The 23,038-nt window shown below is 36.2% G+C and overlaps 1 protein-coding gene across 2 annotated transcripts; it reads right to left on the reverse strand.

Moving 5' to 3' along the window:
• Nucleotides 1-867: 867 nt before the first annotated feature.
• Nucleotides 868-18,634, reverse strand: LOC127813096 (uncharacterized). Of its 2 annotated transcripts, XM_052353866.1 has the most exons (9): nucleotides 17,770-18,634; nucleotides 8,197-8,382; nucleotides 7,207-7,299; nucleotides 6,311-6,493; nucleotides 6,118-6,220; nucleotides 5,830-6,015; nucleotides 2,185-3,221; nucleotides 1,637-2,064; nucleotides 868-1,551 (listed from the first exon to the last, which is right to left on the reverse strand). In XM_052353866.1, the coding sequence occupies exons 1-8, from the start codon at nucleotides 18,013-18,015 to the stop codon at nucleotides 1,666-1,668; spliced, it is 2,433 nt and encodes an 810-aa protein (XP_052209826.1). In that variant the 5' UTR covers nucleotides 18,016-18,634; the 3' UTR covers nucleotides 868-1,551; nucleotides 1,637-1,665. The 2 variants fall into 2 exon arrangements, with proteins under 2 accessions (XP_052209826.1, XP_052209816.1); XM_052353856.1 differs by having other exon boundaries at nucleotides 868-2,064.
• Between the last annotated feature and the right edge of the window lie 4,404 nt (nucleotides 18,635-23,038).

Consider the following 23,038-nt stretch of genomic DNA (forward strand, 5'->3'; position numbering starts at 1 on the left):
TATATACAAGTATAATATCGATTCTGGTTCGGTTTGAACCACGGTTTGAAAAGGAAAACCAGTAACCAAACTAAATATATCGGTTCTTAATTTTTTAGAACCAGAACCTAACCGTTGAACTATAAAACCAATCCAAAAGGCACGATTCGATTTGATTTGGTCCGATTCACCGATTTTTGGATATTTTTTGATACCCCTAGTGTCAAGGGACCAATAGCTAATTTACTTTTCAAAGTATAATGATTGACAAATTTAGTAAGTTTGTTTCTCAAACTCAATTGAGATGTCAAATTCTAAGTAATGTGTCATGAATGTTGGATAAAGAAAACAGTAACATATAATCTCCTTAGTCTCCTTTAATGAGAATATGTCACCTAACTAATGATATCGTTATTAATCATAACTCCTAACATTATTCTTAATTAGATTAATATTTAAATGTTTAATTATTAAATATTAAAATTAACCAATAAAATTCTAACACTTCACCTAAGTTTAAAACTTCATTAAATGCCCAAAATTTTGTCCCTCCTAAGAGTGTCCGAATGTCGCTCCTACTTACCACCTTTCCTCCTACTAAGAAAACAAAAAAACAAGCCCTCACGGACGTAGCACGGATGGTTCACAGAGTAGAAGATTACACTCAAGGATGCAGATTCGAGTCATGGCAGCCGCAGTGTGGGAGTTTCATCCTTTTGTGAGAGTAGCTCCTTGTGGGCACTATGCACTGTGCCTCCTACTTTGGGGACCGCCGTGTATCGTGATTAACCCCTCCTACGTGCGTGGGACAGTGTGTGGGGGCCCTTAAGGTGAGAAATTTCACAGTTTGCACCCAATAAAATAAAAAACAAAACACAAAAACCAATACTGCAACTTGCATGCATCCACATAAATAGTATGAAATAAGTCAGTCTGCTTCATGTCCTAAGCCTTTGGCATCATACCTACGTATCCAAAACCCGAAGTTTCGGTATGCACAATACAAAGTTTTTTTTCTTTTTGGGAGGATGTGGGGATCAAAACTAGCAGAATCTAAACAACAAAGCCAAATGTTAGTACTTTGGAGTTGGGACAGTTTGAACAAGTCTAGGCTGAGAGCTCAATATCCAGCATATATAGATCAACACCATCTTCTGTAGTCCTACTCACTGGAAGTCTGCATTCTGTAATGCCAGCGCCCGTGAATGGGAATGTAAAGGAGGTGAGGAATGAGGTGCAGAAGAATGTACAACTACCAAGTCCACACTTCACACCAACCACCACCAAAACTTTTTGCTATGGTCAAGTTCTAAAGGATTTTTCTCTCTAAATCTTAAGACCGGTACCACTACCAGGATCTATGGCCTTTTGCTTCCTCACTTTCTTTTGTTTTCTTCTTCTTCTTCTTCTTCTTCTTCTTCTTCTTTTTCGTATTTTCTGGGCTGCTCCTTATCTATGTACTGATCCATCCTTGCAAAGGCACTCGATGGCTAAAGGAGGGAAGTCATCTTCATTCCTAAGATTGAAAGCCTGCTTTGCTCATTCCTAAGATTGAAAGCCTGCTTTGCAACCCTGAGAAGCCAAAACATAGGTTCTTTCTACACCATGAATGCGTAAAAAATAGGGGGGAAAAAAATAAATGTTCTTCCCTACTTGCCTGGACGCAATCCCACGTTAGCCACGGCCCTAACTTCCCTGATTTTTAATCGATACTGTTTTTGAACCCTGCAATGGTCCTGGAGAGGAGATCCAACCCTCACAATTGTCTGAAGCTGGCCGACTGCAGCCTTCTGTCAGATCCCCAAATGATCCAAATGCCAGTTTCTGAGGTAAAACGGACAAACCAGCAGAATGGGATTCGTTTGGCACAGGGTCAGTAGGCTGGCGTAACGATCCAGACTTCCCGTCGGATATATCTGGGGATCTTGCATGTGGAAGCATATTGGTACCTTCCTCTGATGACTTCTTCTCAGGTACTGTGGGGACGGAGCCAAGGTTGTGAGTTGGTCTTTTGAACTGACCATGATTTCCAGTTGCCCGATTCCTCTGCCTCCATTGTGAGGCCGCTATGCTTGGATAACCATTCTGAAATTTCATGTGTAAGATCAGGCATAACATACAACAGTAGCTAAAAAATATTGCATCTAAATAATATCCTATAAAAATGAATAGAAAAACATTACAGGAAATTCAGTAAGGCAATACCGAATTGGGAAAGTATGTGCCAGTTCCTCGTGCTTCATGGTTTTCTTCTGAAACCAAAGCAAAATTCAATGGCATGGGATTATGCATGAGTCCCATGACTGCACCATTATTGTTAATTGGATTATGCATCAATCCCACAACCATACCATTTGTGTTCGCTTCATTCTGGTTGAGAGGCATTGGCCGATGAATGGTCTCCCATGGTCTTCTATTTTCAAACTGAGAAGGAAACACGGCAGGATTGGACAATAAAGGTGCATATAAAGCATATCCATGGCAACACTGACCATATAGCAAGCTTCGTATGTGACTATCATAATCCCCAGTAAGGTCTAACAAGGGATTTACGCTTTCTGGGCTCCCAGCAATATCAGCCAAATACTTTTCTCTAAAATCCAGGGGCAAACGTTCCAACATATTGCCATCAGGACTCGAAATTCCTGAACCACTAGCACTCAGACCCTCAGGAGGACTGCTACATGAACAGGCTGCAGCATTGTCCCACAAGTGCTCCTCTCTGTTATCCATCCATAAATCAGAAATCATCCTCTTATCAACAATGTTTGCTGTATTTTCTTCACATAGCATCCCATTTCCTCTAGGCAATCCAGAGAAACAGAAATCAATGAAGTTGCAACTTGATGGTGAACAATCAGATATATGATTTGCATTTCTCAAATTCTCTTCTTGAGCTAGTTGTGTATCTGAAACACCATCCTCATCTCTTGAACAATCCATTTTTGACAGCATTGGCGAAGAATCATCTTTCATCATGTATCTGTCTAGTTCACTATCTCCCTCTATTGGTATATTATCATCCAAATCCAGATTCAACAAGTTCAGCTCAATCTTTTCCTCAGAGAACGTTCTGGAATGAGATGATGAGGATAAGTTGCTAGATTTATGTCCATGCCTCTCCAGGGTGTTTGCGAAGAACCTCTTGACCTCATCTCCAATTCTTTCTCTTGGTAACAAAAGGATTCGACCAAGCTTGCGGGCCCCATACTTGAAAGCACTACGTATCCGGTAGAAATTACCTGAGGGAACCAATAAGAGCCATACCATGATACTATGCATACACAACCAAAAAATATAAGCCATCAAGAGATTAAGCGTTTTCAAAAGTGCTAAAAAATCAAGACAAACAATTCATTTGCTTATTTTATCCATTTTGAAAAGTAAAAACTAAGAACATATTTATTGTTACATTAAGAGTACAGATGCAGGCAATGGTAAGTGGCATTTAAAGCAATCATTGTGTTTATAATGGAAGTACACTTTGATACTCAATCAGCAATCCAAGTGATCCAGTGTTGCCATTGCTGGGAGTGACTAAGTAGTGAAAATTGACGTGAATAAAATTCGAGCAATATATTTTCCTCCTGCATCCAAGAGAGGTACAAGACTTTGCATATGTGTCCTAGTGAGGAAATTTTGAAGATGTATATTTTGCTTAAAAAGGAAATGAAGAAGGCTATCAATGTAGTAGGGTCAAAAACTAATTAAAAATTGTACAATCCACTTGAGACAGAAAGATAGAAATATTACACACACACACACATATAGGCTGGCTACAGAAAGAGAAAGAAGAACGAAGGACTTCAATAAAGTGAAGTGTACCAAAAATAAAGATCAAATGGTATCAGTAAATGAGGAAGCAATCAAGGAGATATCTAATGAGTCTTTTTTTATGCTATTTAATGAATGAGGAGAAATAAATATTACTCTGGGACATCATAGTGATTAAAAAAAGATAAAATTATTTATTTTATAGATGTATTTGTTTGAAGGAAGTGAAGCAAGCCATGAAAAGGATGAAAAATTATAAAGCAATTGTACCAAATGATATCCTTATAGAAGCATAGAAATACATGGAAACGAAAGCATTTTTTTGTTTTCACTATTCAATGTGATCATCCTTGATCAAAGAGGATACCTGACAAATGGAGAAATAGCACTCTAGTGGCTACATACAAGAACAAAAGAGATGTTCAAAATTGTGAAAATTACAGAGGGACCAAACTGATGAGTTATACTATGAAACCTTGAGATGGTAATATCACTCTATGGCCTACTTCTAAGAACAAAAGATATGTTCAAAATTGTGTAAATTACATTATGAAACCTCAAGAGTACCAAATTGAGTAACGGTTAAGAAGAGAAACCAAGATGTCTAAAAATCAATTTAATTCATGATTGGTAGGTCAACAACAATGGAGGCTGTATACTAGGTGAGGCGCCTGATGAAGAGTTCCAAAGATAAATAAAATGATTTATAGATAGTGTTTATAGATATGAAAAAAAAACTTATGACATCTCGAAAGAAGTCTTATAGAGAGTTTAATAGAAAAAGGGAGTTCAAGTTTCTTGTCTATAGATTACTGAAGATATGTATTATGGAGTAAAAACACCAGTTACAATTTGTGGAAAACATTTTGAGACTTTTACAATTACAACTGGACTATGTCAAGGATTTGCGCCAAGGCCCGCCTTACCACTTTGCTCTAGGAGATGAATGAACTCACTAACTAAAGTGCATTCAAGAAGAGATGCCTTGGTGTACATTTTCCTTAGACGACATTGTCTTGCTAGATGAGACCCAAAAAATGCATAAATATTAACCTTAAGGTACAAAGAAATGCCTTAGAATCTAAAAACTTCAAATTGAGTAGATGAAAAACAAAAATATATGAAATGTAAGTGGGAATAATGAAATGATGAGACCGAAGATTAAGTCATCTAAAAAAAGATCAATTCAAATATCACATATCATTTATCGTGCTTCACCATTTTATGGTGACTGTAAAATTCTTTCAAAGCTTAAATAGTAGATCTTTTGGGCAATTATAAGATCAATTATGTTGTATGGAATGGAATATTAGGCAGTAAAACACTAACATGTGGAAAATAAAACAGTCAACTAGCACTTCAACAGTCATATATCTTGATAAACTAATTTCCAACTAAGAAGCAAGGACACAGAAACAGACATGCCAAAACAGTGATTTGTGAAAAATATGAAGATGAAAACATGCATAAAATTTTTTTTGGAGTACCTTCCAATTTCCAGTGGGTATAGGTTACTATGGCCATATCCAAGCAAGTGCCAACACTGAGTTCTCCCCATAGAGTTTTGAAATTCAAAATTCTTAAAAAGCATAGGTTTAAAGAGGGGTTCTCTTCCAAGCAAATACTAATACTAAACAACAACAACATATCCAGCCGTTATCCCACTATGTGGGGTTGGCTACATGAACTCTAGACTTCTATGTGGGTTACATCCCAACAGATAGTTTGTCTAGAATTCATATTTGGATCCGACTAGGTTTTACGCTGGCTGTCGGCTACCTAACGCAACCCTCCTCCTTTATCCGGGTTTGGGACCGGCAGTGGATAATATCCTCTGGCGGAGTAATGATGAAATAAAGTTTGAACACCATCTTCACATGGAGAAGTTTCATGAGATGGTGGTGAATGAAGATAATTGATATAGTTGTGTTCCATCACTTAGTTGATATGGTGAAACCAACAACTACAATATGGAAACACAACATTCAAATACTAATACTAAGGTTTAAAAAAATTGTATAAACTGCCAAAAGACCAAATTGGGAGTATCAAATAAAGCAAGTGCTTGTTCACTACCTCTTGTAACACTGCGCCCGAGGTTGTTATTCTCTTTCAATGGATCAATAATATTTAGATGCTTTTGTGGAAATGCACGCAAGTTTGTTTCAAGCCCCCTTGATGGAACCGAGAACATGTCCATACAGTTTCTAAGAAATTCTTCATTAAGCATCAAATCATCTCCTACATTTTCTGGCATCTCAACTGCAACCAGAGAGAGAGAGAGAGAGAGAGATGGATTAGGATCATATGGGGGGAAAAAACTGGAGTGTAACCAACTTTCAGGCAGAGGGGTTCTTTGCTTACCAACTATATCAGGCAGGGAAGATTTGATAACAGGACCTTTCAAACTGATACAGTAGTTTTCCCAATCAAATTTGCTAAAATAATCCAAAAATTTATAAAGAACCTACAAACATGAAATAAGCCTAATAAGTGAAGCTCAGTCCTGTTATCTTTCCAGTAACACACGTCACTTCGTACAGGAACAGGTAGTTACCGCCAGAGGTCCATTCAGTGATGAGTGGAAGAGATGGAAAATATACAAGACCAGTGTCTCCAGAGCATATGTAGAAATTAAGCCATGATGGGCACCAAGGATACGGCTTTCATAATAGCACCAAGCCTTTATCAGCATTATGCTGCGTTTGAAGAGATGATCTTTGCCAACAAGACGATCTACCTGCACGTGTGTGTGTGTGTGTGTGTGAGTGAGAGAGAGAGACACGATGTCAAATTCTTGGAAAAACTAGTGAGCTGTTTACTTCTCCTCAGGATGCAATGACTTAAGAAATATCATAATCAAATTGGTAGTTCTTCTGAAGCATTTATACAATTCATGAACAGATTAGCTACAAATGAAAAATTATGGTTATTGAAAATTTAGTCCAGGAACCATAGTGAAAAGGCTTAGAGTCACTAGAGAAGGTACCACAACAGGAAACAATGAGAAAGTGCAAGGAGATGTAATGCATACAGAAAGAACCAAAACATATTTAAACAGAGTGTAAAAGGAAAGGAGAAAATGATAAAAAATGGAGGGAGGATGTCCAGATTCTAGGAACCATTCAGAATTCAGTATATTGTCTAGGGCAGACAGGTTCAATAAAAAGGGGAGAAAAAAGTTCCTATAGAAGCAAAAACCACCCCATATCTTGGCTAGCATTTACAGGCTCTATTGATACTAAGTGTTTGATCAACTTCAATTATATAAACTACTACCAAAACAGTACAAAATTATGATACTAGTTTAAATCAATTGAAAACATTTGACATGTTTCCATATACTATATAAAACAAATAAGACTCTCTCGTGAAGTAAATCAAGAGATAAAGTTGGCAAATAAAGGAATAAAGCATGCATTTCAAATCCTAACAGGAAGTCGTGCATCCAACCTGCTCAAGAAAACACAGAGTGCAGAGGCCTCCTAATTGATTGAAGGAGATGTCTATCACAATATTCTGCACTAGACATTTCACAAGTTTAACCTGCATCAAGTCATATAAAATTATAAATTCAGAACCTCAAAGCTTGGGAAGACGCCCGCAAGAAATGGGGAAGAAAATATAATCTTGCTACTGGGAAACATTTGAAGTGAATCTAAAAATATCTGGGGAAAAAAATATAAGCATGTGAATCCACAAAGACATCTTGCGAGAAATGCACAAGCATGTACGTAGTCAATTATACTAGATGATACACACTAAACAGGATATTTTTGCCACCCTCTGCCAGGGCTGCAGCCATATTTGAAATTCTGCCCTTAACAGAGTTTTCCACAACAGGCTGCATTTCTGTCCTCCCACCTAGTGGGATTTAAGGCTTGTGATTGTGTTTGTTGTTGTTATAGGCTTTATTTTTGTCTAGAGCTAATTTTGTAAAATCAGCAGCATGCAATGAAATTGAAGCAGTTGTGTCATGGGAGAATTTAACAGAATTTAGGGCTAATATGCATATTGTTTTTTGCATAGAAAAATACACAAACCAAACAACAAGGGGAACATCCTAAGAAAAAACTGCAGAATACTAGATCAAATGCCTATCGTAAGGAGAATTATTTAAGATCTAGAAAGAATGGAGCTACAGACTTAAAACCATAAGGCAAAGCAGGAATTATGTTTCCCACATGTGCTCAACAAAAGAATCTTTAGAATCATATCCTACATATGTCACCAAAGGAGAAATTTTGTTGCCTAAAAGATTATACAAGAAGGATATTACAATATTCCACTGTTTCTGGCTAGAAATATTAAGAATACTTCATTGAATAAAAAATGAGAACATATTATATTGAGAGATAAACAGTGGAACTCAGCCTTTTATCTAATAAAACAAGATAATAACTTTGATTGAACTTTAAACTAAAGCATCAAAGTGGAGAAAACCTCAGCATCGATGAATTGTGTATCCTTCACTTGATACTCAGCATTTTGATTCTGCTCTTCTCCTTGCATAACAGCAAGTACATCAAGGGCCAGAGTTTCCTCAACAGAAGGAAAGCTAAGGGCAGTCAAGTCAATATCTCCATCAGGAAGATAGGTCTTTAGTGGCACAGAGCCATATGGGAAAACCTACAAAATGTGCAAAGATAATCAGTAAAGCTCAACTTATGGGTACCTCCAAACAAATAGGATAACTTTCCTACACAGATGGCTTGCTTAGAGATGGTTTGCAACCTAACTGCAGCAGCAATTATAATTGGACAGATGAATCTGAATCTCAATTTTATTAAGTTTCAAAATATCTTTTGGCATTTGTAACAAGACATCTTGGCTTATGAAAAGAGGTCCTCTTCATAGTTTTTCACTTTAAATGTCTGAGCCTCAATCTGTAAATTTTATGAAATGGTTCCACCTTAATGGCCTTTTTTGTTTATTGGAAATGAAGTAGAGGGAATGGCCATTCCATTCCATTGTCATGTTTGGTACAGTTAGTAATAGAATGATCATTTCATTTCATTAGTATCTTTGCGATGCTGGAACATGGGTGGAATGGGATGAAAAAAAAACTCTATGACAAAAATTCTCTCAGACTAAACAATAATAAATATAATTTTTATTTTTTGGGTATTAACGAAATATTATTTGTATTTCTTTGGGTGCTTATAAAATATTGTTTTCATTTTTTGATTGCTAATTTTTAACTTTTGATGCTAATAAAATGTTATTTATATTTTTGGGTGTTAATAAAATAATTTTTTATTTTTGGCAGTAATAAAATATTATTTTTATTTTTTGAATGTCAATAATTTTTTTTTATTTTCTGGGTGTCAATAAAATATTTTTTATTTTGGGTGTCCATAAAATATTTTTTTGTTTTTTGGTGTCAATAAAATTTTATTTTTATTTTTGGGTGTTAATAAAATATTATTTTTGTTGTCTAAGGATATTTTGTAATTTTCAAGGAAAATGGAGTGTAAAAAAGTAATTACAACAATTTTTGATGGAATGGAATGAGGATTCCGTCCACATTTGGAAGGAATGGTCATTTCCTTTCCAAAGATGCAACCAAACACACTTTTACCTCATTCCCATTTCCTCCACCCCCATTCCAGAGAACCAAATGCTACCTAAAAGAAGGTCTGAACCTCAAGGTGTGAATGTTATGAAATTAGTAACTGGCCTAGTCAGAATGCTGGATATGGCCAGAAACAGTTTGTAGACAGGTTTAAGCAAGGTATGTAGTATGTAATAGGTAGACAGATGCAGGGAGCTCAAGAAACTGCCAAACTGAACAAAGCAAGCCTTGATGGAAGAATAGACAAGAAATTTGATCAAGTTAAGTTGGTGGGGAGAAAGAGAGAGTCAATACAAGATATGATCCAAGATTATGGAATTCAGCTACAGCAGTGCTATGTGTGTGTGTGTGGGGGGGGGGGGGGGGGGGGAGCTCAAAACGTTTCACATCTATTTCTTAGACCTAGTCAAGTAGAAATTAGAAAACAAAAAGTAGGGAAATCAGGAGGGAAGTAAAATAATCAAAATCAGAAGAATCTAGAACTCAACATACTTCAATCAAAGGCCACAAGCATCTTTTGTCAGGAATATGGATAAACTACAAAACCTAACTTGTTTTGTTTCCAGAATCATAAGAAGCTCAAGGACATGAAGCAAGTTATGCATCCCTTAGGATTGAAATCCTTATTTATGTTTCGTCCTTCAAATAGGACCAAAATGAATTAAAAACTCAAAAAGCTCATTCCACACATCACTTGCAATATTCTATGGAAGGGCAATCAGTTTTTATTGGACAGATGAATTAGAAAAAGCTGATAACATATCAATTTCAGGGAAAAAATAAAAGGATAAGAATTTTAGATAACCAAAAACTGAATCACAAATCTGAGGAAATAATGACTGGAATAGATTGATCAACCTCATCAGTATGGATCTATTCTTTATCCTCCTTCAATAAGTTCCATTATTATAGAAAGAGGTATAGCTTTTATCCCTTCCACAATCTTCTCCACAACTGGTACTGCCAATAATTGAACGAGGGTAAAGGCAAGTGTAAGTTCTATAATTTTCTTGCCTAAATCTTTGTCATCATGGCTGTCTTTCTAACAACATTTACTTTCTCTTATTTACCAGTTCAAATGTATGCTTCTCTCTCTGCATAGGGAATTTCAATGTTCCCCAAGAAACCCAATAGTTCAATAATAGACACGTCACTTGGTGCTACAGTTACAGTTTAAATTTGTTACCACTCTTCTGCCGTACTATGGGTGCAGACATCGTTGATGGTACTCTCTTCCCCACAACCCTGCCTCTAATTTCTCATGTTTAAATACCAGTTTGTGGGCCTTAGTTTTGGACAATCCAGCTTATTCATTTTGTTGGATTCTACCGGTGTTTGCGTGAATTCTTGGCAAACATGGATGGTGAAAAAACAGAGAGAATGGCAGGTGTAGTGCAGTTGTGCAGAGATAAGAACTCTGTAGGAGAGGAAACCCACTACTTATTGGGACAGGATGAGATTCATCAGGGTTACCATGATGTTGACTAGGATTGAAAAGGTGAGAGGAAGTAGATTGACATACAGGTTTACATATATTTGTACCAACAAGTTGGCTTGCTTAAGTCCAACTAATTTGATTGGATGTCCACTTGATGGCAACATATATGGGTAAACATGAATGGTGTAAGAATGGAATTGAATTGCTCTTGAGGACACATGTTTAGAGTGACAAACAGGTTATTTTGTATGGGCAGAGAAAAACCAAGGACAATCTGACATGTCATGTGCATATCCTCTTGAAATTGATATGTTCTCAGGTCCTACAAGGTCATGTTGGTGTCCCGTGTTGACATCAGAGAATGGCATTCTGAGATGCTGGCCAGATCTGTAAGGATAGAGGAAGGAAATCGAGGTGCCCTTGCATTTGTATCGAAAGGTTGCCTTGCTTAAATCTAAACGCTTGATTAGGTGCCGATTGATACAACATGAATAGAATAAAGAAAACACAAAACAGGGTAGGAATGGAACTAAATTTTACTTGAGGACATTTGATAAGGGTGGCAAACCCATGACAGAAGATTGAAGGACTGACTAGTACCCAATGGTGTTGCTATGTCAGATATGACAGAATTGGTGCAGTCCAACTTTTTGTGCATTAAGATTTCCATGTGTATACACATCCATATTAATGTGATGCTGAGTCCCTAGCATGTTATGTCCAGATTCACTTCAGTATCCCATGTTCAGGTCCATACTTCATAGGCCATCAATAATGCTCAAATCTTGTAAACCCCCCCCCCCCCCCCCCCCCAAAAAAAAAAAAAAAAAAAATGCATAGGAAGTACCTTAGACAGTGATCGGCATTTTGTTATGACCCTAGGGTTTGGCTAGGGTTTAGGAAGTTAATTGATAAGAGCGCAGGAAAGAAAGAGCAGAAAGGGAGGGAGAGAAAGAACAGAACAAAAAGAATTAAGGGAGAAGAGAGAAAGCTGAGGGACAGCTAGGAGAATTAAGAGAGGGGAATGGAATTCAATTATCATTCAAAAGCTGTCATCCTCTAACTACTCTAGCCTATTTATAGGCTTACAACTGAATATACTAACGGCTATAACAAAAAATACAATCAAAAGGAAAACATGTAATACGTACGACTATTTTATCCTTGGGGGATGTCGTGACAATCCCTTCCCCTTGAAAGGTTTCTTATCCCCAAGAAACTTAATAGAACCGAACCATTGTTTCTTCATCCAATGCCCATCTTCACCATTTGATTTCTCCTTCGCCTTTTCTTGTTATTATCTCTTATTCTCCTTTCCTTTTGCTTTCCCTTTTCTTTTTCTTCAACAGTAACAGTACTATGACTTGCTGCAACACCAAGTCTAGCCATTCACCTCTTCCTTATTGTCATCGAGAATGGTTCCAATTGATCTGTCATTACTGCAACCATATCATTTCCAATCATAGAAAGGAATTCCAACTTCCCTGCAAGCCAAAATCTAATTCGACGCTACAGCTCTCCAACTGAAATAAGAATAAACAAAACAACAAGAGTCTTGTTCCCCTCAACAAAAATGTCTTCCAAGCACAAGCATCCTCCATCAATCTCTAACCAACCTTGAACTGTACTCCCTTGGGTATTCACTTTGATTAAAGCACTGATTCCCTCACCATTGTAATATTCAAACTCCGAGGTTGGTGTAGTCATATCCTCTCCCATCTTCACAACCTATTCTTCTTCCTCATCTTCAATAGAGACTTCCAAGATCTCCATGTCAATTATCCCTTCTCCAATATCCGAACTCCTGAATCGTGTGGCAGCAATCCTTTTCCATCATCTTCTGAACCACATGGCCATTCTCACTCAAAGCAACAGTGGGATTGTGCAAGTCCTCAGCCTCCCGCTTCTTTCTTTGGTCCATGTCCTCATTGCATGGTTATCTTTCATCGGTGGCACGAAACCTATTTGCAACTTCATCCTCATCTTCCAATCCTACTTCATCAACTTCCTGCAAATATGAATTGTGATTCCCACCAATATCCATGTCTGATCTCTCTCCATTGCTGGAGTTTTCAGTTACAATTGGTCGGTCCAGCTCCAATTTTTCCTCAGATTCCTAATGGACATAATTTGCAGCCTTAGAGGCCCTTCAATCTGTTAGTTGCTCTTCGTAAATCCGTTAGGCTGCAGCCCTTGCTTTCTAAAAATGGCTTCCAAGACGTGTTCCTGAAACCTTGCTTTCTCAACAGCCTATTTCATGGTTAGAGGCATCATCATCTTGACCATTAACCTCAGTTCATTCTTCAGACCACTAATGAAATTGGATACAAAGTACTGCTCCGTTAAGGCAGGTTGCAAAGTCAACATCAAGGACCTTAATTCTTCAAATCTAACCTGATAATCTGTCACTAATCCCTCCCGTCTTAATTTGTTGAACTCCTCAATCACATCAATCATGTTCTTCTTCCCAAATCGATCATGTAAATTTCCAACAAAATCAGTCCGCTGGCCTCCCTTTCCCTAGGCACTAGGGTATGATGTGGAGTGTGGGAAGATAAACCTCTTACTTGAATTTTCGGTTTCAAGGCCAGTAGTTCCTCTGTCTCTTGCAATCCCAATGTCCTAGGGAGGATGCCATGGTTGGGCAAAATTGGATCAGCTACTACCTAGGGAGGGAAATTCGGCGATAACTGGAATGGAGGTAGCGTAGACAACATGTTTAACATGCTGTGGATTCGCTAGCCTTGCTGCTCCATCGTCTCTCGATGCCTCTCCAAGTCCATTTGCACTCCTCCTTGAGAGGCAGCTAGATCCTCCTGCATGTTTTCTTTGTTGGCCATCCTCCCGGCTGGGGGCCATCATCTTACGCCTTTGTGTCATCCTGAACTCCCACGCCTCCATCCTTGGTTCGATTTGTTTCATCCTAATCCCCTCAATCATCATTTAGTTCTCGATTCCGAATGCGTATTACTTCTTCAAATAATTCCCGATCTAGAAATAGAGGTGTAACAAATGGCTACAGCTACTCCTTAGCCCAATTGCCAATTCTAATCAGAATTGTTGTAGATTAGCAATCGCTTGACCTCTATAACAACTTCCAAAGACCGCAAACTGCTTTCTGAAAAATTGATTCTCTTCTCACTCCTTCCAACCGCACCTTCCTTCTCGCCTCAACCTCAATTCAGTAATCGAGGACCTTCGGATCTGTCACAGTTTGAGAATTCGCCAAGAACCGACCACTCTCAAGATTTGATTTACCATGAACAATCCCCTAGGAAGGGTTGGTTGCTCTCAATGAATCACTTTGGACTGCCTAGATCGTACTTGCCTACGAATCTGCTTCCCAATTCGCAATCGGTTGCTCTGGATCCACCTCCTTGGTTGATAAACTCCAATGCAGCCAATAAATCCACCAAAATCAAGTTCGAAGTCACTTGGAACTCACCTCACTCAGCTTCCAAAGAATCGAGCAGATCTGCTTTGCTTGGATAACTTCTTATTAGCAATTCGCTAATGTTCAGCAATTGCACAGGAGATTGTTTTCCCCAGTCGCCTTTCTTAAAATCTAAACTCAACGATCCTGAGTTCTCCTCAACCAACTGCACATGCAACGACTAGATCTGGAATTACAATTGAAATTACCGATCTATTTCACCTTCGAAATCGCAATAGCTACAGATTGATCGACTCTACTTCAAGCGCGACTTCCTTTCCCGTGGAATTGGTGTCTTCATCTCTCACCCACTCATTGTCCAAGGATAGAGAAACCACTGGCTCTGCATCGTCTTCAATTCCGAGCCAAAGTTGATTCGCTCGACTTCTCCTTTCAAATCTGAGTTCAATTTCACCTTGCAACTGATCGCTATCTACCCTGATCAATGCGAATCAAGTTCCCCAACGGAGTCGCCACCCAATCACCGTCCACTGTCTCACTTTTGAAGCAACTTCTGTTGCGTAACTCCTCTTCCTACCGGAGCTGAGTTCGTCACTGAAAGCAATTGCCTATGGCCTACATGCAGATCGCGATCCTCCCGTCCACGTTCGATTCATTACAGATTCAAGATTGCTTGGACTCTTATGGCGGTTGTAGTGGATCAACAATCACCCCAAGCCTATGTCCACTTCTTACCTAATCACCAACCAATGGCCGGAACACCTCCGGCTTTGATGTCACTCCTTGAGTTTGCCTGGATTGACAGACTTAATCGACTCTGTACCTTCAATTCCAAGTCAATAAATGTCAAGTCTCTCTACTACTATCGATCATTGATCTCTCCTGAATCGAATTGAAACAATCACCTATCAATAGCTGATAAGCACCGTCGGAATTTGCTTCTAGTGGTTAATTTTACAGTGATCGACTAACTACTTTTGGCGAATTCACAACCGAGATTCATCAGCTCTAATACCAAATGTTACGACCTTAGGGTTTGACTAGGGTTTAGGAAGTTAATCGGTAAGAGCGGGGGAAAGAAAGAGTAGAAAAGGAGGGAGAGAAAGAATATAACAGAAAGAATTGAGGGAGAAGAGAGAAAGCCAAGGGAGAGCTAGGAGAATTCAGAGAGGGAAATAGAATTCAATTATCATTCAAAAGTTGCCATCCTCTAACTACTCCAACCTATTTATAGGCTTATAACTGAATATACTAACAGCTATAACAGAAAATACAATCAAAAGGAAAACATGTAATACATATGACTATTTTATCCTTGAGGATCCTTTAGGGTCGTGACACATTTTATTTCTTAAAATAATCCTTCAGAGGAAGATAGGTTACAACTTGTGAAAGTTTTAACCTTCCAACATGTGGCACACTCAAAAAAAGAAAATAAAGCAACTGGTATTACAAACCATGGATAAACTCATGTAAATTGTCTTCAATTAACACAGGGACTTCCACATGAATGCATATTATATATCAGTGCGAACCAACCATTTTTTTGCAAACCGATGACAACCAGTAACGCTAAATTAGTAATAGTAAATGGTAAAGAAAGGAACCATGCCAGATAATGCATAGGATGATTGTATCAAGGTTTGATGCAGTTAGCATGGTGATCAATACCAAACAAATGATTGACACAGTCAAGCTTATTGGTTCAATTGGATTCAATCCGACATGACATGCAATTAATAAATAATAAAGAATGTAAATTGTCAAAAAAAAATTTGGAAAACTAAAACTAATGGTAAATAACATAATTATATGATTAAAGTTAAACACACTTATGAAAAAACAAGCACATTGCATTGATAGTCAGCAAGATCTTTTTTAATTTTCCAACTTTTTATATTAATGTACAATAATAAAAAAACAAGACAAGGTTGAGGATCCCTGTTTCCCAGAAATATGTTATTTTGTTCATTTACAAAACCATTCTCCCATAGAAATCAATATTTTCTATTTCTTCATAGACCTTCTCTCTTTCTACCTGATAAGAAATGCACAAATAGACCCATAAAAAAAATGAAATGCACAAATAGAGATCCTAAAAGACTGAAGAATATCAAGAAAGAGACTTAAATACAACTAAGACATCAATGCACAAATAGAGATCCTAGTAAAGACTGAAGAACATCAAGAAAGAGACTTAAATACAACTAAGATATCTACTACCTTGGATCACAAGAACTTCAATTTTCTTCTCATTTTGGAATAAAGGATAGAGCTGCAAGCATGTTCTTCTCTATCTTTCTTAAACTTATACCCCTCTTTCTCTCTATTTGTCAGGATTTCCTCATACTAGAACTGAGCAGTTCAATGACTTTTCATGGAAACCAGCCCGCATATTTGGTTTAAAACAGTGTATTCACATTTATGATAAAATAAAAGAGTTGGCCCACCAACCGTCAGGTTCCTAGTTCAATTGGTTCAAGTAGCCAATCCATACAGTCCCAATAAGAGTGGTTATTAGGCTAATAAACCATATGTATAAGTAACGATATGTATAAGCTTGTAGATGTACAGGCTTTTTCTTTTGCTCGACATTGAGGGTCCCACACCCCAAAAAAGGCACTTGTTCTTTCATACATTTATCTATTAATAAAATAATTCAGACTTCACAGTAGGTCTAAGCCTGAATAAAGGAGAAATGTTGCATTAGGTAACAAACAACTAGCGCAAAACTCATAATATCAAATATTATGGATTTTAGACAAGTGATAGCCAACCCAATAGTGGGATTGAGGGTTATTGTTGTAGTCAGTTCCATATCAAAACCAACATTTTTAATAGGTAAAAGCATACAGTATAATGAAAAAACAAGTTGAGACCGACTAATGTCCATCACTACAATGTAACTCATCTAAAAAGGAAAGAAAAGAGGGGTGTCAAAATGAAGCAAAAATGTGAATACATATGAAATTTGACAGATAATATTGGAAAGAAACCGTCAAATATTTCCCAAGAATTACAAACTTAATTTTTTTTATGCATAACGGACAGCACCAGTGCATCAACCTCCCCACTTTACAAGGGTCAGGACAAGGATTGGGGAGGTTCACATTTGAACTCATTCTTCCCCATGTTTTTTGGAAAAGAGGCTATTTTCACAGCTCTAACCTGTGATCTTCAGGTCAAAAGAAGCAACCTTATTGTTGCTACTAATGCTCATGCATAGAATGAAAAATGGTAAACAGAATGCGCCCAAAGGAAGAGTGAAACCTCTTCACTGGAAATGAATTGCGTCTTTTCCTTTTCTTTTTTTTAGGGAGAAAAGAATCATGCCTAAACACTAAAAAGAAGTGGTTACCTATCACGCATTTGAAAATTTAAACGTGTCTCCATATACGAGCATAAGAACATGTAATCGACAAACTGCAGGAAAATACTGAGGGAAACAAAAGACGAACTAAAGGTTGGAAAAGTACATCTTAAGAAGAAACTAAAGTTAGCAGACATAAAGTGGAAACCAGAATTCCGTAGAAATCCACACAACAGAATCAACAGGGGACAACCCAGATAAGCTTATTAACCATTAGAAAAAGAATGCAAATGAGTCACCTCGCATCCAAGCGAACATCTGATGAGATTCTGGACATGTTCAATGACATCCTGCCTCTTCTCGTCAGTGTCCAAAGTGGGGTGAACGCAGCGTATCACTTCCTGGATAGTTTGATCAGCTACAGCCCAACTATCTTCCCCAATTGACGAGGGATCAGGGTTCGCCGACGAGAACTGAATAGGAAACGGGCGATCTTCGGTCACGACGCCGTCCGGCCGTCGAGAACAAACTTGAAGATCGCCCATATGGTTATCACCAGATATGTCTACAATTCTTCCACGGCCAATTATACTTCTAAATCAAACCCTGAAGAGGAATTCGAGGGTAGAACATTGGGGCAAGGGTTTCAGAGAGTTTCCGCGGTGCGTTACGAAGGTAATGCAAGTGGTGGGTCGAGAAGGTATCGAATTGATTGATTGCACAGAAGGGTTTGAAGGAACAGATATAGAAAGATTTAATATATGTCTATCTAATGTACATCCGAACCAAAATTGAATGTCAAATCCGGGGATATGATCGAGACGAAAACTAGCCGATGGGTGCTTGAATTGAAGCCAAAACACAACAAAAAAAACTTCCTCTCTTCCTCTTCCTCTTCCTCTTCCTCTTTCTCCTTCACCCTCTCTCTACATGTACGTTTCTTCGATGTTCGTTCGTCTCACTCTCTCTACCGCTCTGAACTCTCGCTCGCTCGCTCCCTCTCCCGTGCCTGCCAAGAGAGAAAGAAAGAGACGCGACGCGGAGAAAATGAAACCGAATTGGAATACTCAATTTCACTTGCGTTGGTTTCTCTGATGAGAGGAGCCCATTGTTTCATCATGATGACAATACGACAATGCAAGGGCAATGGACTCTCTCCCTCCCAACGCTTTCGTTTCGTTTCAGGATTTGCCACCTTAAATAAAGGCTGTATTTTTCATTTCTTTAGCTGGTTGTTGCTTAATTAATTAATTAATGGTTAACATTTAAGTTCTTCGAATATTATTATTATTATTTATATTAATTAATACACTTAAATCACACCTCTTTTCTTAATTAATTGCACCCTATTATGTTTCCGTTTCCTCAAATCTTTTTGCTTTTTTTTTTTTAAGTTATAAAATTAATATTAATTAAAATCATAAGATATTTATCGTAGAGTTATGAGTAAATGAAAATCAAACATATTTTATAAGTTTAAGAAAGAGAAAAATGACACTTGTTATGACTTAGAATAAGGCCGCGTTTGATAGTCACTTTTTTCTTGGAAAAATACATTTTTTTCACCTAATTTTTCATTTGCGTAGTGTTTGATAGTCAAATTTTTTCAAGGAACTCATTTTTTAATTTCTTGTCACGTGATAGTCTTTTCCTTCAAATTATGAAAAACAAATTCTATGGGAGAGGAGTTCCAATTTTTCAGGCAATTGGAGCAGCAATTCACTGTGCTCCCGTCTTCATCCCCTCCAACTTCCCTGAAAACTGCAGCGAGAGAGGGACAAAGAGCAAACGAGAGGGAGGCAAGCAAGCGAGCGGCGATGGGTGGATGAGCGGAGAGGCAACGAGAGAGATGGCATATATATGTGTATTTGTGTGTGAACGAGAGGGAGAGCAAGCGAGCGAGAAAGAAAGAGGGCAAGCGAGTGAGCGGCGATGGGTGGGTGAGCGAGAGGCAGCGGCGGGTCTATGTGTGTATATATATATATTTATGTATATATCTATCATTGTATGCGAAGATGTGTATATTTGTATGTGTGATAGTGTATATATATATATATATGTGTGTGTATATATATAATTTTATATATATAAGTTTGGAAAACAAAAAAAATTAATTTTGTGATTTGATTTATCTGATAAAATGATTTAGTTAACTTAAAATAGGTTATTATTTTAATTTTTTAGTATTTTTCAATACAACTTCTTCATTGAATTCCACGAGAAATGTGTCATTTTCTATAGAAAATAATACGTATCAAACATGAAATGTCAAAAAAATGATCAAATTCTATAAAAAATATTACTAATCAAACACCAAAAGATAGAAATTAATATTATTTTTCAAGCAAAAAATTATACCAACCAAACAGATTAAACTTTCAATTTTCAAGAATTTATTTTCTCAGGAATTCAATTCATTGGAATTCATTTTCTTTCCACCCAAATTATACCCTTAGAATCAAACGCACCCTAAATAATTAAACAAATTAATAAATATAACCAATTTTAGATAAATAATGTTACTAGTCTTCACAAATTATAAAAGATTTATCACCCATCAAATCTAGCCAAATTTTACTTACAAGTGAGATGGAACCTTCTTATGGTCACTACTACTGAGACATTGGCAGAGATCCATTGTTGATTGTTGCATGTCTTACCATTGATTAAAAGATTGGAGATAAAGTCTTTTTTGTCTTCTTAAATAAAAGTTTATGCTCAAATCAAATATCAGTGTGATAATTCAATTAATGGAGATGTCCAAAATTGGAGACATTTTAAATGGATACGGTCACAGGAATCATAGAATGGAATTGGAATTGAAAGGTACAAGTAGTAAGTAGTAGGTAGGCAGTGGCTACTGGGTACTGGGTACTGGGCCCTGGCTAGCTAGCTACTGGCTTCTTCTGATGGGAAAATTCTCGTACAAACTCGACGACGCGGACATGTAAGGTGTGGGGGTTATGTTCGATCGGGCCCATCTATTCTCTAATTTTATCTACCTCAAATAAATATATTATCAACATAACAATTTTTTTAATACCATATGTAAATATATAAACTAAATGGCATTTTTTTTCCTATAAAAGCTTATACTCCTCAACACGAAAACATCTCATAGGAGTCATTTCTTCGTTTCTAAAACGTTTTCAAAACATTTTTTATTCCCATCTCGAACCCTATTTATGTTTTTTTTTTTTAAATATTTATTTCTATATTTTTATTTTTTATTAAAAATATTTTTTATTTTAATTTCCGTGCAACCTAACTCCTCACATCCCTCTCTTTGACTGAATCGGGGGGGTAGGTAGCAGTGTCATTCACAAATGTTTTTGGTGCGTAATTGCAATGAACATGAGTGGTCTGACCTGACCCGTGCACCAATGATATTGGAATATTCACTTTTTTTAATGCTTTCCAAATCTAAAATCTATTTCGTATGTTTAATGAAATCGGACTGCTTATTATTATTATTATTATTATTATTATTATTATTATTATTATGCTTCATTTAGTTGAGAGTTTTTGTTACTCATACTCTTTATTGTGCATTATTTAATAATTAATTAATTACGTAACGCGTTCAAAGAAGATGGCCTAAAAAAAAAACAATAGTAGTTACATGTACTAGAAGAATTATTTGATAAAATAATAAATATTTAAATTTATTGACAAATAAATAAATTATAACTGAAATCGATTAATCATAACTTATCATACATGAATTCAGTCGGTTTAAAAAAAAAATGTGTTATTAATGCATTAAATACTTATTTATAAGCATGGGTAGGTTATGAACAAAATTTATATACATATTAATGAAAAATTAAACTTGTTAATTTATATATACACATGTGTACATAATGAGAACAAATTCATGTTAATTTAGCAGAATAATTAGAAAGCGGACAAATTTACATTTCTCTATTTTACTAGACGAGATCCTAATATCAATAATAACCAAAGTTGCAACAAGAAATCTCGAAACATAAAAAGGAATAATAATAATTTTTAGATATGATAGTCTTTTGTCTACCACATGTTTAGGTATTATTTATTTTTTTAACGATGAATGCAAATGGATATTCTCTTCCTTATTTACTAACTCTTATTAATTTAGATATTAATTATATGATCTATTGTCGGAAAAAAAATCTAATTTAATTGAACATGTTTAATTTTATGTAAAAAAATTTAAAGAACAAATTTTATACACTATTTTTGATGTTGATTTAAAACAACCCACTGGGGTTTACCATCCACTTTATAATTAAAGCATGCTTAATTTCTCTCAGTGATAATGGGTTAATGCATAATAATCAAGGTTTGTTTGTTGGTAAGTCCACTCTTTGAGATTAGGTATTTTTAATATTTTATATATTTAAACGAATTGATTTAATTAAAACAAGAGTAACATAATTTAAAAAAAAATATAAAAGTACATACTATAATTTAAAAAATATTGAGTGATATTCATTCTATTAAACATGTGGGGCACATCCCCTGTTGTGCCCTTAATATGAAATGCTGCCAAAGTTAGTTTAATTCAAAAGAGGATTTAAAAAAAAAAAAAAAGTCAGATTTTAACGAACTTAAGAATAGACAACAAATTTAGGAATTGTTATTGTGATGTGTGAAATTAATGAATTAATTATTGGGGGCCAAACCCAAATGTAGAATTGCTTGTCAGTGGACCTAATAATTCCTTTATGAATGTGAAGTCTATTATTGGGACTGGTTGGCGGTTGCACGCAAACGAAATTGGATGCAATTTAAAAATGGAAATGGAGAAATCACACTTCTCAAACAACTAAGAAACGAAAAGGTGAGAAAATAAGTAAATAAATAATATATAAGGGTATTTTTGTAAATATATTTTTAATATAAAAAATAATTATTTAATTAAATTTAAATATAAATTATATCATCTGCTCAAATAAATATAAATACAAGTTCTATTATCTATGAATTATGACTTAATAATTAAAAATAAATAATAAATCTAAAAAAAAAAAACAAACATAATATAATCTATAAAAAAATTTCCACTTCATCATACTTCTCTTTTTCTACACACACACACACATATATATATATATACATATATTTGTAAAATCACAGCTAATATGTAGATATAATTACAATTAAAGATATACACATACATTCACAAAATATATATACATTTATAATATATTCATAGTCTAAAGAGTTAGGAATAGGAATATATATATATATATACATAGTGGAGGTGAGAAGATGGGCAGTATAGCCAAGACAAGAAACATGCTTCTAAATTAGAAATGCATTTTCAACATTGCCGAAAGGCCCCATAGCATTTTTAAAATTATGAAAATAGCCCTTCTCTTTGTTTTTTTTTTAATATTTCGTGATGTTTTAAAATAAAAATATTTTGAAAGTGCTGAAACAAAATTGTTTCCGAAAGGGAGGCCTTGGCCTTGTGGGTAGTTGATTAATGATGGGTTTTGTTGGTTTTGTGTTTCTTAACGAGGCTCAAGGTTGTGACGATTTTTTCGGGTGGATTTTAGCTTCATAGGCTTCGGCCTAGAA

Source organism: Diospyros lotus, chromosome 1 (genome assembly GCF_014633365.1).
Source record: "Diospyros lotus cultivar Yz01 chromosome 1, ASM1463336v1, whole genome shotgun sequence".
Classification (NCBI taxonomy): domain Eukaryota; kingdom Viridiplantae; phylum Streptophyta; class Magnoliopsida; order Ericales; family Ebenaceae; genus Diospyros; species Diospyros lotus.

Excerpts from the sequence above, each read along its gene's own strand:
- LOC127813096 (XM_052353866.1), bottom strand. The coding sequence starts at position 18,015 with ATGGGCGATCTTCAAGTTTGTTCTCGACGGCCGGACGGCGTCGTGACC. Across the intron at positions 7,300-8,196 it reads CACAATTCATCGATGCTGAG|GTTAAACTTGTGAAATGTCT; the intron begins GTTTTCTCCACT and ends GACTTGATGCAG. Across the intron at positions 3,222-5,829 it reads CGGGCGCAGTGTTACAAGAG|GTAATTTCTACCGGATACGT; the intron begins GTAGTGAACAAG and ends TGGTTCCCTCAG.